Raw genomic sequence first — 17,021 nt, forward strand, 5'->3', positions numbered from 1 at the left:
TGTGCAGCAGGAGGAGGGGCAGTGTCCCGTGTGTCCCCGGTTGTTAGAGAGTACTGGTGGCCGTGGAAGCAGGGGCTTTCCCGGGAGCGAGCCAAGAGCCCTCACTGAGGGGAAGTGAGGTGTGTGGATTCAGGGCATGCTTTGGGGACCCCTGGGGCCTGGCTGCTTCTCCAGCTCTGCCAGTCACTCGCTCGGACAGGTCCTTCTCCTCTCTGTGTCTCGGATTCTTCGTCTGTAAAATGGGGGTGATGAAGGACCTTCCCCCCAGAGCTGTGGGGTGGTGTCGTGAAGCAGCAGAGGGAAGGGTGTGGTGGCATTGGGGCAGCTCGTTCACAGCCACTGCCCATGGGGGTCGGGAGCATCAAGGAGAGGGGCGCTCCTTGGGGGCTCTGTAAAGTACCGTCCAGGCTGTGTGCAGCCTGGCCCTCCTGGACTCTGGTGTGGATGCCCCAGATGAGCTGGGAGCAGTCCCAAGTGCCTGGAGTGCCTGTGGGAGGGAGGTATGGCCAAGGGTGGAGTCCTGGGAGGGGGATGGGCCCACCGGGCAGTGGGTGGGACTTGGGGGCTCCCTGGAGGTGGGCCTGACAGAGCTGGGGTTCAATTTCACAAGGAAGCTGGAGAGCAGATGCCCCTGTGAAGGACAAGAGGTGGGAGGTGGGAGGTGGGAGGAGGGTGGTGGCCATGGTTGGCAGTGGACAGGTTTGGCAGGTGGGAGTGGGCGTCTGTGTCCGGTGCTAGGGAGTCAGGGTCGTAGAGTGCAGGGCAGGGTGGCAGGATCGGGGGCGTGGAGGCTGGGATTCGGCTGTGGGGACGTAGCTCTAGACAGGTCAGACGTCCAGGTGGGGAAGGAGAGGCAAGTCCATGTGGGTTGGGGGGTGGGCTGAGGGAGGTCAGACCCCAGCCTCCAGCCTACCCGGGTAGCATCTGGCTGGGGGGTTGGGGAGGCTCCAGCCTTAGGCCTCTTCTGTGAGCCCTGTCTCCAGAGCTGGCCGGAGGCCGGGCAGTGGGCCGGAGCCCAGCTACTGTCGGCATCAGCTGACCTGAACCTCGCAGGTGGGCCTGGAGGTCTTGTTTCCTTCCCTGAAATATCGTAGTATTTGCTCGCTGTACTCTGCCTGGACCCCTGGAGCTGGCTGTTTCCTGGCGGCTTCGCCGTGGTCACACCCTGCTGCTGCTCAGGGGCCAGGTGGAGCCAGCCACATAGGGGTGCTCTCTGCTCAGTCCTACTGTACCCACCAGAGAGCAGAGGGTGGGCATGGGGTCAGCCCAGGGGGCTCAGGGCCCTGTAGCCATCACCGTGGCCTGTGGGTGCTCTGGGTGGGGGTCTGCAGCCTGGTGCTATGCTCCAGTGCTGGCTCAGGCCTGCTGTGGACCCCCTCCTGGGAAATAGGGACCTGGGCTGCACAGGCTTGGAAGTCTGTGGCCTGGAAACGCCCATCAGAGATGCCTTGGCCTTTCCTCCTGTGTGGGGCTCTGAGGGGTTGGTGTTGAAACGAATCCTTCCCTCTTGGTCTGCTCCCCACTGGCTTTTCTTCTTGGGATACCGGAAACTGCACCACAGCCTGACTAGTCCTCTGCATCCCGTCCCTGCTCCCCCTGGCCGGCCTGGAGGCTACCCAGGCCACCGCCTGCCTCATGCCAAGTTTGGCCCTCCAACTCTGGTCTCCCCATAGCGCCCCCATATGTAGCTGGGAGGCTACATATGGGAGCCCCATATGTTGCTGAGACACACTCACGCATCCTGTTGCCGTCGGACCTTACCCTCCTCAGAGTCCTGTCCCTGTCCTGTCTCCCCGTCAACTTCTGCGCGGGCTGATCCTTATAAGGAGCGTGTTCTGCCCCGGCTCCGGGCTTTTGCGCAGGCTGCTTCCTCTGCGTCTACGTTGTCCCTGTTTGGCCTCCTTCTCCGGTCTCAGTGCCACTTCTTTCAGGAAGCCTCCCTCACTTTCCCTGACTCTATGCCCATCAAAGCTCTTCTCCCTCTGCTGGGATCGGTCCTGAACTGCTGGCTCCGTAAGAGTGGGGCCCTCTCCCCCAGCCTCTGGCTGGCCTGGGGGCTCCTGGCATCAGTGCTGAGATGGATTAGCATGAGGTGGGTGGGACAGTTCTGGGTTCTCTGAGGATGTGGAGGAGGTGGGCGGGGGTCCGGGGCCCTGTGGGGCAGGTGCTGGGTGCATAGGCTCAGAGCTGGCACTGACCGGCCTCGCTGGGTGCTGGTGTTGGGCACGGGCTAACCATCCCCCTCCCCACCCCCCTTGTGGTTGTAGCTGTGCAGGAGGAACGGCAGCGGGGTAAGGACCGCAATGAGAATGAGGTGGAGTCCGCTGGCACTGCCAATGAGGACATGCCCGTGGAGAAGATCCTGGAGGCTGAGCTGGCCGTGGAGCCCAAGACAGAAACATACGTGGAGGCGACTGTGGGGCTGAACCCCAGCTCGGTGAGTGCCTGTCCCCCACTCGGGCCCCCGCCCCCGGGGGCCTCTGTACCCCACCGGCTGTGCACAGCCCCACCGGCCCTGCACAGTGCTTGCCCTCCCCTGGGCCGCTCCGTGGGCAGGGCTTTCTCGCCCTGGCCGTGTCCAGGTGGCTCAGTCGGTTCTCGAGGGGCTCGGTTCCTGCCCTGCAGCCCTGCCCTCCCTGTTGCCCCTCTGTGATGCCTGGGCCCTGTGTTCACTGACAGGCCCCCAGGGCCCAGCAGGACCCTGCTCCGAGCTGAGCGGATGCCCTTCTGGGGAGGCCAGGTGGGGGCCTGCAGGCTGCCGGGTCACATGTTGCTGTCAGGCAGTCCTAGCCCCTCACCCTGTGCCCTGAGCCCCCTGTCAACAGGCACCTGGTATAGAGGGAGCTCCTGACAAGCAGCCCTGTGAGCCATAAGAGCAGGTGCCCGCTCCACATCTGCCCAGTGGTCACCTCCCTCTAACTACCTGCCCCAGCACTGGCCCCTTTTCTTGGGGGTTCTGTGGGAGGTGTCCTTGGAATTGCCTCCCTGGTTGGGCCTCTGTCCTCCCAGACCACCTTGCCCCCTCTGTCCCCAACAGCCTCAAGGTGATAGGTAGGTGGGCTGCAGCCCTTCCCCAGGTGCTCTCCTGGGCTGAGCCAGAGCCTCTGGCCCTCACGTGGGGGTCCCCTTCCCATCACGGTGTCTGCCTGCAAACGAAGCTGCCCTCTGGCTTCCACTGTGCCATCTGAGCACTCCTGCCCCAGGGCATTAGGGGCCTGGTGGCTCTGGGGTCAGGGCCCCTGGTCAGCTCTCCCGGGGCAAGCCCTGTGGACGTTTGCTGCAGGCCTGTGATGGGGCCATCCCCAGCCGGGCAGGTGACATTTGTCTGCATTCACCCTCAAGGCTCCTGCTGCCTTTGGCCTGTTGTGCAGTTGGTTGGGGGCGTTGCTTCTGCCCCAGGTTGTGGTCAGGGTTGTGCCCAGTCTTGTATCTGCCTCTCTCACTTGAGTTTGGAGCTGGGTTTAACGCTCTGGCTGTCACGGAGATCTTGTCCAGGCCGACCCTGAGTCCGTCAGCCTCACTCCTCCTGCCCCCAGGGACAGATGCGCCCACTCCTCTCAGGGCCTCTGCTCGCAGCACAGGGCACTCAGCCCAGGGGATACTTCCTAGGGAGCGGCCCTGTGCCCCTGCCAGGGAGCCTAGCCCCTGCTTCATGGGCTCAGAGCCTGTGTCTCCCTTCGTGGCCATTAGCTCCTGGCGATTGCAGAGTGAGGGGTATGGCCTTCAATCTCCCCCATGAAGCCGGGGGTGGCAGCTGGTACCCACTCTCCTCTAGGGGCCCAGCACCCCGACCTCACACTGCCCTCCAGAGCCCCGATGGTTCTCACCCGACTACCCTGTCCCATCTGAGGTGAGCCCCCCATCTGCTCTTGAGGCTCCTGCAACCTAGGTCCCCGTGGCTTGGTCACTGCCCACCCGTGCTTCCCTACGCCCCATGAAGGGGCACTGGTGCACCCAGGAGCACAGCCCCTCTCAGCCCTCCACTGGTCATGAGCCAGGACAGCCCACCAGAGAGGACACATGGGTCCCCGCAGCCAATCTCTCTGGGAGAGCTGCCTTCTGGTTGCAGAATGACCACCCCACCCCAGTTGGTGACCAGAGCAATGCCCAGCCCTGGTTTGACCATGGCCAGGTCTGCCCAGCCTGTGGTCCTGCCCAGCAGACCCAAGGCAGGGGCCCAAATGTCAGCTGTGAGGCCCTCCTGGGCCAGGTGCTCTGAGGAAGAGTGAGAGTCCGACGGGGTGCCTGCTCTGGCTTGTGCTGAGTAAGGATGCTCCGAGGAAGAGTGAGAGTCCGACGGGGTGCCTGCTCTGGCTTGTGCTGAGCAAGGATGCTGTTGGGAAGCCGTCTGCCACCTGCTCCCGTCAGAGGAGGATGGGCAGGCCCAGAGCCCAAGCCGGGCGGGCTGCTCTGAGTCCAGGCTGGCTTGCTGCCTGCTCCATGGGTTTCTAACCTCAACCGAGTCCTCCTTGTTGGTTGGCCAGGGTCCTCCTTCTGGGAAAGGATGACTAGGCCCCTTCCCTGTTGGGCAGGCTGCGCCAGGGAGAGGTAGCCCCTAAGCATCACGGCTGCAGTGGTGGTGTCCCTCGAGCTCCGGGTCCTGTTATCATCCCTGGGAATGGGCAGTCAGTTCACTCACCAGCATTCCCTTCGAGTTATCACCCCTGGTGACAGGTGAACAGTCCACTCACTGACTTTCCCTGGTGTTATCACCCTGGGGGCGGGCTGTTGGTTCACTCATTGGTGTTCCCCTAGCATTATCACCCCTGGGGACAGGTGGACAGTCCACTCACCGACATTCCCCTGGCGTTATCACCCTGGGGACGGGTGGTGGGTCCACTCACTGATATTCCCCTGGGGACGGGTGGTTGGTCCAGTCCTGAGCATGGGCTGGGGACTCTTTTCACACTTGCTGTCCAAGGAGGCCCGTTTGGTCTCTGAGTGAGGATTCCAGCCCTTGCTGGGCCACACAGCAGAGGTGGCGGGCAGTGCTGGGGCTCCACAGCCCCTTCTCCACCAGGGAGCCTTAGCCCTCAGTACCCCACTTGGCCTGGATACCCCTCCTCTGGGCCACCCCTGACCCTGTCCGCTGCCCACTCTAGGGGCTCCCCGTCAGGCCTACCACTTCTCCAGGTTCCCTCTGTCACCTCAGCCCCTCCCCCTCAGCCCCTCCTCTGCCCAGCCCCGCAGCAGCCTTGACGCCCCCGTTTGTCATTGGCCACTTCTTGAGCCCCCCACAGTCCTTTAAGCAGGCTCAGCGTGTTTAGACTGAACGTCTGCTGAAGAACAGATGGTTTCTGTCACAGGAAGTCTTGGAGGGAGGCGTTTTCTCCTCTGACCAGCTACCCTGCGGTCTCTGGAGTGAGGGATTCCTGTGTCCGGTTCCTGGGTGTTGACCCTGCAGCCGCACCATCGGGGATGGGGGTGTATCTGTCCTCTCCCCACGCCCCGGACCTGCTGGCCAGGAGCTGGAGAGCAGTCTTCCTTGTCCCTGAGGCCCGCGTGGGTTCCCTTGTCTATGAGAATGACTGGATGGTTCCCTCTGTCTAGAACGTACCGGGAGTGCCTCTGATGCCGCCTGTCTGACGGCCCTGTGTCTTGGCTGTCACTGGCCTTCCCTGCACTCTCACCTCCTCGTCTGTTACAAACCGTGGACACAACAGCTGTCCCCTGCCTGCATGGTGGGCCACATGACGGACCAGAGGTGCTGTGGAGCCTGGCCTGCCCAGCTCTGCCTGCCCGTGACCTCAACTCATCCCTCAGGCCTCAGCTTTCTTCTCTGTACATGGGTCCCTGTGCCCCTGCCCCCAGAGCTGCGATGGGCGTGACATGGGTCATATCAGATCCTATTGCCGCTGTATCAAATGACCACAGAATCTGAATATAAAGCAGTACACCTACATTATCTCACAGTCTGGAGTCAAGTTAGAATTTAGCCTCACTGGGCCGGAGTCAAGGCTGGTTCCTTTGGAGACTCCTGCAGGCAATCTGTGTCCTGACCTTATCTGGCTGCGAAAGGCTGCCCACACTGCTGGGCTCAGGGCCCCTCAGTCCTAGAGGTACCTACACTCCTGGGCTCAGGGCCCCTCATTCCTAGAGGCACCCACACTCCTGGGCTCAGGGCCCCTCAGTCCTAGAGGGTTCCGCACTCCTGGGCTCAGGGTCCCTCATTTCTAGAGGTACGTGCACTCCTGGGCTCAGAGCCCCTCAGTCCTAGAGGTGCCCACACTCCTGGGCTCAGGGTCCCTCATTTCTAGAGGTACCTGCACTCCTGGGCTCAGAGCCCCTCAGTCCTAGAGGCCACCCACACTTCTGGGCTCAGAGCCCCTCAGTCCTAGAGGCCACCCACACTCCTGGGCTCAGGGCCCTCAGTCCTAGAGACACCCATACTCCTGGGCTCAGGGCCCTGTCCCACACCTTCCAGGCCAGCAGCACAGCAGCTCCTCTTCTCCAACGTCTGCTCTGTCCTCCATCTCTCTGCCTCTGCCCCTCCTGCCCCCCTCTTACAAGGACCCTCGTGATTGTTGGGCCCACCAGGTGATCCGGCACACCCCCATCTCAGGATCCTAGTCTCCTCTGCAAAGTCCTTGTTGCCGTGAAAGGCGACACAGTCACAGGTTCTGGTTCAGGACGTCGTGTCTCTGAGGGCTGCTGTTCAGCCTCGATGTGGGTGAAGCTGTGGGACAGGGCCTGGCCTGGACTCCCGTAAATGCACCAGTGTGTGGTCCTGACCGTGGTACTCTCTCTCCATGTAGCCGAATGACCCCGTCACCAACATCTGCCAGGCGGCAGACAAGCAGCTCTTCACCCTGGTAGAGTGGGCCAAGCGGGTCCCGCACTTCTCGGAGCTGCCACTGGACGATCAGGTCATCCTGCTGCGGGCAGGTAGGTGCTGGTGGCTTGGGGGCTGGGGTGGGTGTGAGGAGGATGGGAGAGGGGGACATTCTTGGAGCTGCTGTGGCCTACCTCAGGGGCTGAGGGAGGCACATCCTGGTCACTCCTGCCACCTGAGGCTATTGGGGTGTGAGGTTAGGGCGCTGGACCTGGCTTCTGCCCCAGCCACGATCACACGGGCTGCATGGGGAGGGCGGGTCCTGACCAGTGCTTGCCGGATGCCCGGTGGGCTCCTGCCCTCTTGGGGCCAGAGGAGCATGACCCCGTGTGACCGTGGGTCCCAACTCCTCTCAGAGTGTGCTGCACGTTCTGCCCAGAAGGTATATGTCCACCGGCTCTGCCTCAGTTTTGGGGTTCCTATCTGCCCCCCGAGCCCCCAGGTTCAGAATACCTAATGTTGCGGGTCCTCGGGGCTCAGCTAATCCTCAGGCTCTCTAGAAATGCCCAGCAGGTGGGAAAAGCCTTGTCCGTGGGGAGGGTGGTGGTGTGTCTTTGCACCTGCCAGGGTTCCCCAAGCCCACTTTGGGAAGCTATCTGCCAAGATGGGCCTCTGATGGCTCGTGCTGTGTGGGGGCCGGGTAGGGGCTGGAGTGGACGGCCCTGAGACACGGTGCCCTGTCACCCCCAGGTTGGAATGAGCTGCTCATTGCCTCCTTCTCCCACCGCTCCATCACCGTGAAGGACGGCATCCTGCTCGCCACCGGCCTGCACGTCCATCGCAACAGCGCCCACAGCGCAGGCGTCGGCGCCATCTTCGACAGGTGGGCGGCGGTCACCGGGCAGCACACGTTCTGTGCTGGGTCTCCATGGTCTTCCTGGGGAATGTAGGGGCACAGAGACACATGGGGAGAAGACGACGCCCTCCTGATCGGGCATCTGGGGAGACTCGATGACCACTTAACCAGATAACCGGTTAAGGTTCTGGTTTAGCTTTTTCCAATTCTTTTTTTTTTTTTAACCCTGTGTATTTATCCGTGGAAAGAAAATATGCACTTTTTTTAAAAACAGAAATCAATTCTACTGTAGATAATTTCCTAAGAACGTTTCTGTTTTGACACGTCCGTGGCTGTAAAGCCCTCGCAGCCCCTGGTGGCCTGCGCAGGCCATTTCCTTAAGCCATGCCCTGCTGCTTCGTGCCTGTGTCCTGGCCCTGCACACATGGCTTCTCTGCCAGCATCTCTGTGCCTGTCACCCAGAGGGTGGGCTGGCTAAGGCAGGCACATAGACTCCAGGGTCCCTCTGTCTCCAAGTTGCTCTCTGGAGTGCTAGCCCCCCTGAACCCATGCACCCTGGTCATTCTGGGCCTGATTATCAGCGGGAAGGGCCGAAGAGGGGCATTGCTGGATCTCCGGGGTGGGGCGGGGGGGGGGGGCTCGGCAGTGGCCTGACCCCAGCATCTAGCCAGGCTCTCCTCTGCCCAGCCACCATGAGGCCCCCCTTGATCCCCAGGTCTGGCAGGTAGAGACTCAGGAGTGAGAGGAGGCCCACCCCTGCAAGGTCTGGACGGTGCTGGCGCGGCGACGCCTCCCTCTGGGTCTTTCTGGGCAGGATCCCGGCTCGGCCTCGCCCTCTCCAGCTGCCCCGCAGTGCCACGCCGCTCCCCAGGTCGTGTTTCGCGGGTCCTGGCGAGGGCGTGGGGCCACTGACTGGGCGTCTGCCTCCCGCAGGGTGTTGACGGAGCTCGTGTCCAAGATGAGGGACATGCAGATGGACAAGACGGAGCTGGGCTGTCTGCGGGCCATTGTCCTCTTCAACCCCGGTACGTCCGCCCCTCCCGACCCCGCCTCGCCCGCCCAGACCTCACACGCCCAGGCCCCGCCCCACCCAGACCACACCTCGCCCCGCCCAGATCTCACCCCGCCCAGGCCCCGCCCAGCCCAGGCCCCACCTCGCCCCGCCCAGATCTCACCCCACCCAGACCCCGCCTCACCCCGCCCAGACCTTACCCTGCCCAGGCCCCGCCCCACTCAGACCGCACCCCACCCAGACCCCGCCTCACCCCGCCCAGGCCCCGCCCCACCCCGCTCAGACCCCGCCCCGCCCCACCCCTCCCAGCTCCGCCCCGCCCCTCCCAACCCTTCCTGTCCCCCTAGGCCCCGCCCCACGGCTCCAAGATCCCGCTCCACCTCTCCCCCGCCCCCGCCCTTATCTCCAGGCCCCAATCTCCCGGCCCCGCCCCACCCCTCCCGGCTTCCCGCTTCTCCTAGGCCCCAACCCCTCCCGGCTCCCTGCTCTACCCAGACCCCTCCCGCCCCGCCCAGACCCCGCCCCTCCCAGACCCCACCTCGCCCCGCCCAGACCCCGCCTCGCCCCGCCCAGACCCCGCCCCGCCCCCGCCCAGACCTCGCCCCGCCCCGCCCGGACCCCTCCTCGCCCCTCCTAGCACCAATCTCCCCGCCCCTCCCGGGCCCGCTCTCCCAGCCCCTGCCCTGACCTCCCGACCCCCGCCCGGCTCTACCGGACGGCCCCCCTCCGCCCCACTCGCGGGCTCCCTCCTTGGGCAGTGCAGCCCCCTGAGCCTCTGTGTTCTCTTTAAATGGGCAGAGCCACTGGGCCTGCGTCACGAGGCTGCTCAGTGAACATCGACGCTTGGTTTGTGTGGAGCTTTGGTGGCCCTGCAAGGAGTGGGGGCCAGGGACCCCATTGTCATTAGTGGCACCAATGGGGTCTCGGCCGAGTGTTCTGGGCCCAAAGCGCCGCCTGAGAATTCCCACCTTTGGGTGGGCAGTGCTGAGGTGCAGAGACCCCGTGGTTTAGGCCGATGTCCTAACGGTGCCAGCCTTACACCCCAAACAATGCTTCGGGGGACAAGTGGGGTGGGGCCCTTCTCAGAGCCCCCCCCCCCATTTCTGGGATGAGACTCCATGGCCCGTGGACAGAGCTGCGCTGGGGAGGGCCCCTCTAGCCTCCATGGCTGTTGCCATCTCTGGGCTGGGCAATGTGCCTGACCTCATGGCCTACTTCCACATGGCCTGCTCCACATAGCTTGCTTTTAACAAGCACACCTGAGAGTGACAGACACCTGGGTGGAGAGGCGCGGGACCCCTGGGGCGCTGGGCACTCCCTGGTGAAGTGGCATTTTGGGGAGGACTCAGGTCATAAAGAAGAGGCTGCCCTGGGCCCCAACTTGAGACAATTTGAGTATTAATAAGGATGATAACTGCAGCTAATTGAAACACATTGGTTAGGTTTAAATCCCTGAGTTCATCGTGGTTTAACGAACAATAGCAGCTCTTGCTGGTCACCTTCAGGGAACTAGGGAACTCACTCAGTGTTTGGAAAGCTAGTAAATAAAGGGGGGAGTGGAAAAAAAGGAAAGAAAGGCAGGAGACACACAAAGCAGGGGTGCCTGCCCATGGACTGAGAAGCCTTGCAGGTCTGGGCACTCTCCTGGGGGCCCTGGGTCCAGGGTGGGCCCTGGAGGGGAAGCAGCTCAGGTTTCTGAGTTTGGAATTCCGAAAATAGGCTCCCTGTTGTATGTGGGCACCCAGGGAGATGGAACCGCCTGGGTCCCTGGGACCAATTTGGGGGGCTGTTACTGCTAACCTGTGTTCTTTCCTGCTCCAGACTCCAAGGGGCTTTCGAACCCGGCTGAAGTGGAGGCGCTGAGGGAGAAGGTCTATGCATCTCTGGAGGCCTACTGCAAACACAAGTACCCTGAGCAGCCGGGCAGGTGAGTGCTCGCCTGGAAGCCAGGCTGCCCGACCCTGCCTTAAAGCACTGTGTGTGGGCGGGCATGTCCTGACCTCCTGTCCAGGCAGGCATGGCACCCACCAGAAGGGTTGGCCTGGAGCCCCCACACGGAGAAGGCACTTGTATTTGCTGCGTAGATGGATGAAGCTGCCTTCCTCTTCTGCGCGTGGAACCTCTCAAGGCAGCCCGTGGCGTGTTCACGCCCTGCACGGATGCCGAGAGAGCGCGCGTAGTAGGTGCTTTGTAAATGTGTGCAGAACAGATGGTCCCAGCCCATGGCCCACCTGTCCACTAGAGGGCGCGCAGGGCTGGGCTGTGTTTCCCTCCTGGTCTATGGTGCCAGCGCGCAGTGTGCAGTCAGGGAGGGCTGTGAAGCTTAAGTGGGTTCACGGGGTTCTGAGCCTGCAGTCTCCTGAGGGTGTCTCCCCTGGCCTCTGGATTATACACTGGGTGGGTGGGGGGCTAAGCAGACAAGGAGATGGGGCCCCACCCTGCCCTGTGCTGGCGCACACATGGTTAACTGTGTCCTGCTCAGTTCAGCCTCATCTGGTTTGGTTTAAAGTGAAACTTCCCGAATTGAGGGACTGCAGTGGGAGGGGTGGCAGGCCCTTGTTTGTCCTGGCCACCCGCCCTCCGCGCAGCCCACCACGCCAGCTCAGCGGAAAACAGCGCGTTCCCTGGCTGTACTCCAGCCTCTGGGCTGTGTTTCTGCCTTTATAACGGGGCTTGTGTCTCAGTCTGCGCAGGCTGCTTCCCCTGAAGTGAAGCACCTTGTTAATCGCAACAAACCCCCCAGGGCCCTGCGGGGAGACGGGGCAGTGCCTGAGGGCCAGGCAGGCAGAGACAGCCCTGGAGGCATCGGGCCTGTCCCCACTGTGCGTGCTCGTCCCCCAACCACGGACACCCGACATCCTCAGCAGCTGTGGCCTCCGAGCATGGAGCCACTGACCCTGATGTTCTTCTTCCAGGACACCCCAAACTCTCCCCCTTCCCAGCCCCTCCCCAGGAAACGCACCAGAGGGGGCAGGGCCTGAGAAGAGGTGCCGCCCGCTGTCCCTGGGCATCAGCTGACCTGCTCAGAGCCTGTGCCTCTGGCCCCATTTCCAACAGAGCTATTTCAGGGGAAGAGTGGGCCTGGCAGGGGCCAAGGGGGACCTTCCTGAGCACCCCCTAGCTCTGTGGAGGTGCTGGGGGTGGGGCTTGCTGAGCACAGGTCTGCCACCCTTCTCAGGAGCAGCTCCACCTGCAGTGGGATGACTCCTCAGTCACCCACCGTGCCCTGTGTCACTTTGGGGGCTGCCCACTCAACCCATCCCGCCACCACTCACACCAGCCCCTTTGCCTCTCCCTGTTGCCTGCCACGGTCTGTGTTCTCTCTGTTGCAGCCAGAGGGCTCTCTGGTGCTCTGATCCATTCCTGCCGCTCTCTCCCCTGCAATAAATCCTGCTGTGGCTCCCCATTGCCCTTAGAGAAAGCCTACATTTCTTAATCTTCACATGAAGCCTAGATTGGCCTACCCCTGCCCTCTGTTTCGTCCCCAGCCCCTTGTCATTTTTCTGTCCCTCTTCCAGATCCTCCCATGCACCCTTCAACCCCTCCTCTGGGTCCCTGGTTCCTCTGCTTCTCTGCCTAGATGCCCTTCCTCCCCCTGGAAGGCTCACTAGGCAGGCCTCATGCTGCACACCGGGGTCAGGGAGACCCCGCCAGGTGCCAGGGTGCAGGGGGAGGAACCTCACATGCCCACCCCTTGCCCACAGGTTCGCCAAGCTCTTGCTCCGCCTGCCCGCCCTACGCTCCATCGGCCTCAAGTGCCTGGAACACCTCTTCTTCTTCAAACTCATTGGGGATACGCCCATTGACACCTTCCTCATGGAGATGCTGGAGGCCCCGCACCAAATGACTTAGAGCCCGGCCGGCCTCCGCGCCCACCCGGCCCCCGCCGGCCACCAGCTGCTCTTCTCAGCCCGAGCCCTGCCCTCTCTGCCTGGCCTGTGTGGACCTGTGGGGCCGCCTGTCACTGCTACGCCTAAGAGATGTGTTGTCATCATTGTTTTTACTGTTCTTGTCTATGGACCGAGGCAGCAGCCTCCCAGGGTAGCAGCAGGAGCCATAGGAGCTGGAGCGAGGGGTCTGCTGCTCATGGGTGTCTGCGGGTGCCGTGAGTCGTCCTGGCCCTCAGGGCTTCTGGAGCTGAAGATGCTGGGAGGGCAGGTCGCTTGGTCCTGTTTGTTGCTGGTTTTTAAGCTCAAGTGGCCTTCCTTTGCTTGGAGTGGCCCTTTCTTTGCCTCCTCTCAGTATTGGCACCCAGCCAGCCTGTGGGTATCCCCGGGGTCAGGAGGGGACAGGTGGGGGTGGTCGGTATTCCATGGCTGAAGACTCCACTTGATCCCAGGAAGATGAGAGGGCGCTGTCTGGGGCCAGCATGCCTCCCTTCTCAGACTGCTGGGGCGAGTAGCCCTCTTTCCAAAGATAACTTGCAAGTTAGCCGAGCTGACCTTGGGATGCGGAGTTTTGGAGGCCACTCTTCCACCCGCTCAATTTTCTCTCTGCGTCGTCCTGGTTCCCTCCATGTATTCATGTCCAGCCTGTGGTTACCAGACTGTGGCTTCCGGCCTCTCCTTCCCTCCCAGAATCTTCTCTTCACCTGCATGGTGGGCCAAGGCTAGTCCCTGGTTCCCAGGGGGCTAGCCCAGTCTCAGTGGCTTCCTGGAGGGACCTGGGCCCTTCAGAGGTGGGTTCCCCTGGCTTGTCAGTTGGAACTCCCTCTGCACAGGTCAGCTATCTTGCCAGTCACCTGGAAGGCTCCAGGGAACCAGCGGTTGCTGGTCGGCTTTCCCCAGAAGGTCTCCAAGCAGCTGTGGGCGTCTGGAGGGAGGCAGGAGGTGTGGGGCAGGCGAGGGCCTTATGGCACAGGCAGAGTGGGGGCAGCCTGCAGGGAGGGCTTGGTTAGGGCGTGGGCCCACTCTTGGCCCCTCCTTTCCTGGCCCTACCTGGACGACTCATGGGACCCTGGGACCACTGAGCCCAGCCTCCTTGGGGCTGTTGTGTATGGGTACCATCTGGACCCCTGCTTGGGGTGGAGGCGCAGGACACCTAACCTCCTGGGCCCAGCCCTGTCCAGCCTAGGATCTCCTTCCACGGAGCCTGAGACCCAGCCTGGGTGGGTGCACTCTGCCTCCCGGGGTGGGGCTCTGATGCTGTGGAGGGCTTTCTCAGGTGGGCTGGCCTCTTTGCACTGTAACCCCTTCCCTTGGGCCTCGGCACCGTCCATATTTGAGTCTCAGACCCCATGAGTCCAGCGTTTGTCAGCGGGGGTCCCTGGACGGGGGACCACAGGGGGCTGGCCTTTTTGGTCCCCCACGGAGTGCTCGGTAACAACTGCCTTCACTCTGCAGCCCCTCACCAGTCCCCTTTCTCTGGCCTGGGCCCGTGGGATGGGGTGGGGGGCTGTTTCCCCATCTGGTGCAGAGGTGCCCCTGTGGGGGCCTCCTTTGACTCAAGGGGGAGGGCAGCGGCTGCTGGAGAGGCTGCTTTCCAGGGGGGAGAGAAAAGTGTCCATTCTCCACCTGCCAGGCATCCCCACCCCAGCTGAGTGTGAAGCCCAGCAGAGCCCAGGCAGATCCCAAAACTCCTCGTCCCTCTGATCTGCCCCGCCCAGGAGAGACATATAACTGTGGCTCCCTGCTTGCCTTGTCCCGTGGTAGGATGCCCCTGGCACCCTCGCCCCCTTGCCTCCCCACCCCTCCAGACTCCATCAGGAAGCCTCAGCACCTTTGGAAGTCACCTGTGCCTGGAAGATTGGTGCAGGCACTCTTGGGGGACTCCATTTTGGGATGTCCCTCTTGTGGGAGAGCCAGCTCCACACCCAGCTCTCTGGTGCCTTCTGCAGCCACGCCCACCACCCTCCTTCAAGCCTCGCACCAGCCTGGGCCTTCCCCGAGTATCCCACACCTCACTTGGACTTGGGGGGGGGGCACTGGCGGGATGCAGGGACAGGGCGCTGGGCGGGGGGAGGCTGGCGCCTTCTGGGGAACTTGGATGCTGGCCCTGGGCCAGCTAGGCGTCCAGCATGGTGACCGGGGGCCCCCTTGTGCCACCAGAAATCCCGCTCAGCCCTGTGTGCCCCCCGTCGTGTCTGTGTCGTTTGCCTCACTTCCTTCAGATGTCCCCCCCAGCCCGTGGTTTTGTCGTCATAACTACAGTGCTGTTTGAAAAGGTGGCGCGTGGGTAAAGTGGCACGTTACTCAGTAGAGGTAGGACTTCTATTTAACCAGACTTTTAGTACCCTTACAAATCTGGTTCCATTACGGTGATTTTTTTGTAATTATTATTGTTATTATTATTATTTGGTGGGACAATCTTTAATTTTCTAAAGATAGCACTAACATCAGCTTGTTAGCCACCCTGTGACCGCCCCCTCTCAACCTGACTGGATGACGTGGGACTCAGGACTGCCGCTTTCCGTCCCCCAGCTCTGACATCGGATGGTGGCTCCCTGGCCAAGGAGGGGACGACTGCATCGGGGGGCAAAGCCAGGCTTCCCCCACATCCCCCAGGAAGCTGGCCTGCTGGTGACCACTTGACAGCGGAGGGCCCTTGTCTCAGCGCTAGCCCTCGTCACCGTAGGTGTGGCCAGAGAGGTCCTGGAAGCACGCGGCCTCTGTGGGGGACAGCCCACACCCTGGGTTTCCTGGAGGAGACGCCCTGACCCCGTCCTTGTGGTGGCTCTGGGAGGGCCTGGCGGAAGGTGTTGGCAGTGGGTAGCCAGCTGATGTTGTCCCCATCACAGATGAGGGCGCACCATCCAGTCCTGTTGCACAGGCATGTGGCGTCAACACGCATGTGCCATGCAGAGAAGCGCCGTGTTCAGAGAGCCGCACGCCTGGCCTCGTGGCGTGTGCAGCCCATACCAACTGTTCATTTTTAATCGAGACTGTTTCCTGTTTTCCTACACATTTGCTTCGTGTAAGCAAGTACGTAAGGACCCTTCCTTTGGTGAAATCTGGGTTCGTGTGACCATCTGAAGGCGAGGAGGTGCATCTATTTTAGGGTGCTTTGGAGTAGGCAGCTTTCGAGGTTCCCAATCTCTAGCCATGCCTTAGCTGGGACACACAGCTGTCACTTTAGAGAGGGTCACAAATGCGTAAAGAGAGTAAAGAAAAGATGTCTAAAGCATCGGGAAAGGTAAAAAAAAAAAAAAAAAAATCTATTTTTGTACAAATGTAATTTTATCCCTCATGTATACATGGATGATGTGGTGGGGGGAGGGTGGGGGCTGGTTTCGTTTCTGCTCCCAGAGACCGAGGCTTTCGAAAGCGTCCTCGAGAAAAGTTGGGACGGGGAGACAGCAGAGGGAGGGGCCCTTGTGACACTGCATAAAGGCTTTGTACGAAACCGCTTCAGATACGTCTTTTTTCCTTTGGGGGCAGGGGTGGGCCTGAAACTGTAAAAACGGGTTTTCTTCCCCTTTCGAGTACTTTCTCAAACCTTGTTGTCCTGCCCTCATTGCCAGCGGTCTCCCTGCGGCTCTGTCTGACTGTGAAATGACTTCCGAACATGATTGCTCTCTAAGAAATTGTGGCCACAGGCGCCAAAGGTTTGACGGACAGTGGTAGTGGGATCGTGGGGGGAAAGAGAAACGTGAGAGAGAAGCAAACAAAGTATGAGCGTTTAAAAATACATTGCCATCCGGCTCTCATCTGTTCTGTGTGGGGTTCTCCTGTTTGGGTTTGGAAGATGCCTGGAGCCGGAGGGTTTGCTGCCCAGCCCCCACCACCCCAGCCCTGACACCCTGACCAGAGAAACTGCCCGATTGGCTGGTGGTGGCCAGGCCTGGCATGGCCAACCCCAGGACATCAGGTCCGGTGCCCACTCTGGGCCGCCTTACTACTTGTCAGCTCTGTCCCATGGCTGTCTGGGCAGCCTGGGGTTTGGGGCCACACTTGAGGGCTCCCCCAGCCCCGCTAGGGCACATGGCGTGAGGACCCTTGCAAAGCAGAGAGCCGCCACCGCCCTTGCCCTGGCAGCTCAGGCCCAGACCCTGTGCCCACACTGGTCTCCATGCTGTCTGGAGGCTATGCTGCACTGGACCCTCATGGACCTCCATCCAGCGGGGGCTCCGGAGGCTCTGGCATGCCCTGGAGCTGGGAGCTGGGTCTCTGGGTGATCCAGCCCCATGGCATCTGATCGTGACCCCGTGCAGGGTCCCAGAACAGGTGTGGCTCCTGGCTGGAGAGGAGGGGCCATACAGCAGAGAGGTGACCATCTGGGAGGCAGTGGTTTTCCCCACGTGCCCACACACACATGCACACTCACACCCACACTCACAAAAGCACCCACACACACATCGTCCAAGGCACATTTAAACCCCAGGAAGATGGGCAGTGAGCTGTCGGGGAGGAAGGGCCTGTCCTTAACCCTCCGGGAGCGGCAGG

At 61.8% G+C, this 17,021-nt stretch overlaps 1 protein-coding gene across 6 annotated transcripts in view; it reads left to right on the forward strand.

The window, feature by feature from the left end:
- RXRA (retinoid X receptor alpha) overlaps window positions 1–15,808 on the forward strand; it is a 104,866-nt gene extending 89,058 nt beyond the window's left edge. For 5 of the 6 annotated variants that reach the window (XM_064290630.1, XM_064290633.1, XM_064290629.1 and 2 more), the window contains 6 exons: window positions 2,268–2,437; window positions 6,756–6,885; window positions 7,523–7,655; window positions 8,562–8,653; window positions 10,462–10,567; window positions 12,345–15,808. In XM_064290630.1, coding sequence (XP_064146700.1) covers window positions 2,268–2,437; window positions 6,756–6,885; window positions 7,523–7,655; window positions 8,562–8,653; window positions 10,462–10,567; window positions 12,345–12,492 — 779 coding nt within the window. In that variant the 3' untranslated portion in view covers window positions 12,493–15,808. The remainder of the gene's footprint in view (window positions 1–2,267; window positions 2,438–6,755; window positions 6,886–7,522; window positions 7,656–8,561; window positions 8,654–10,461; window positions 10,568–12,344) is intronic. The other variant, XR_010322881.1, reaches the window with a different exon arrangement.
- Window positions 15,809–17,021: the final 1,213 nt, after the last annotated feature.

The sequence above is a fragment of the Loxodonta africana genome, chromosome 9 (genome assembly GCF_030014295.1).
Source record: "Loxodonta africana isolate mLoxAfr1 chromosome 9, mLoxAfr1.hap2, whole genome shotgun sequence".
Classification (NCBI taxonomy): Eukaryota; Metazoa; Chordata; class Mammalia; order Proboscidea; family Elephantidae; genus Loxodonta; species Loxodonta africana.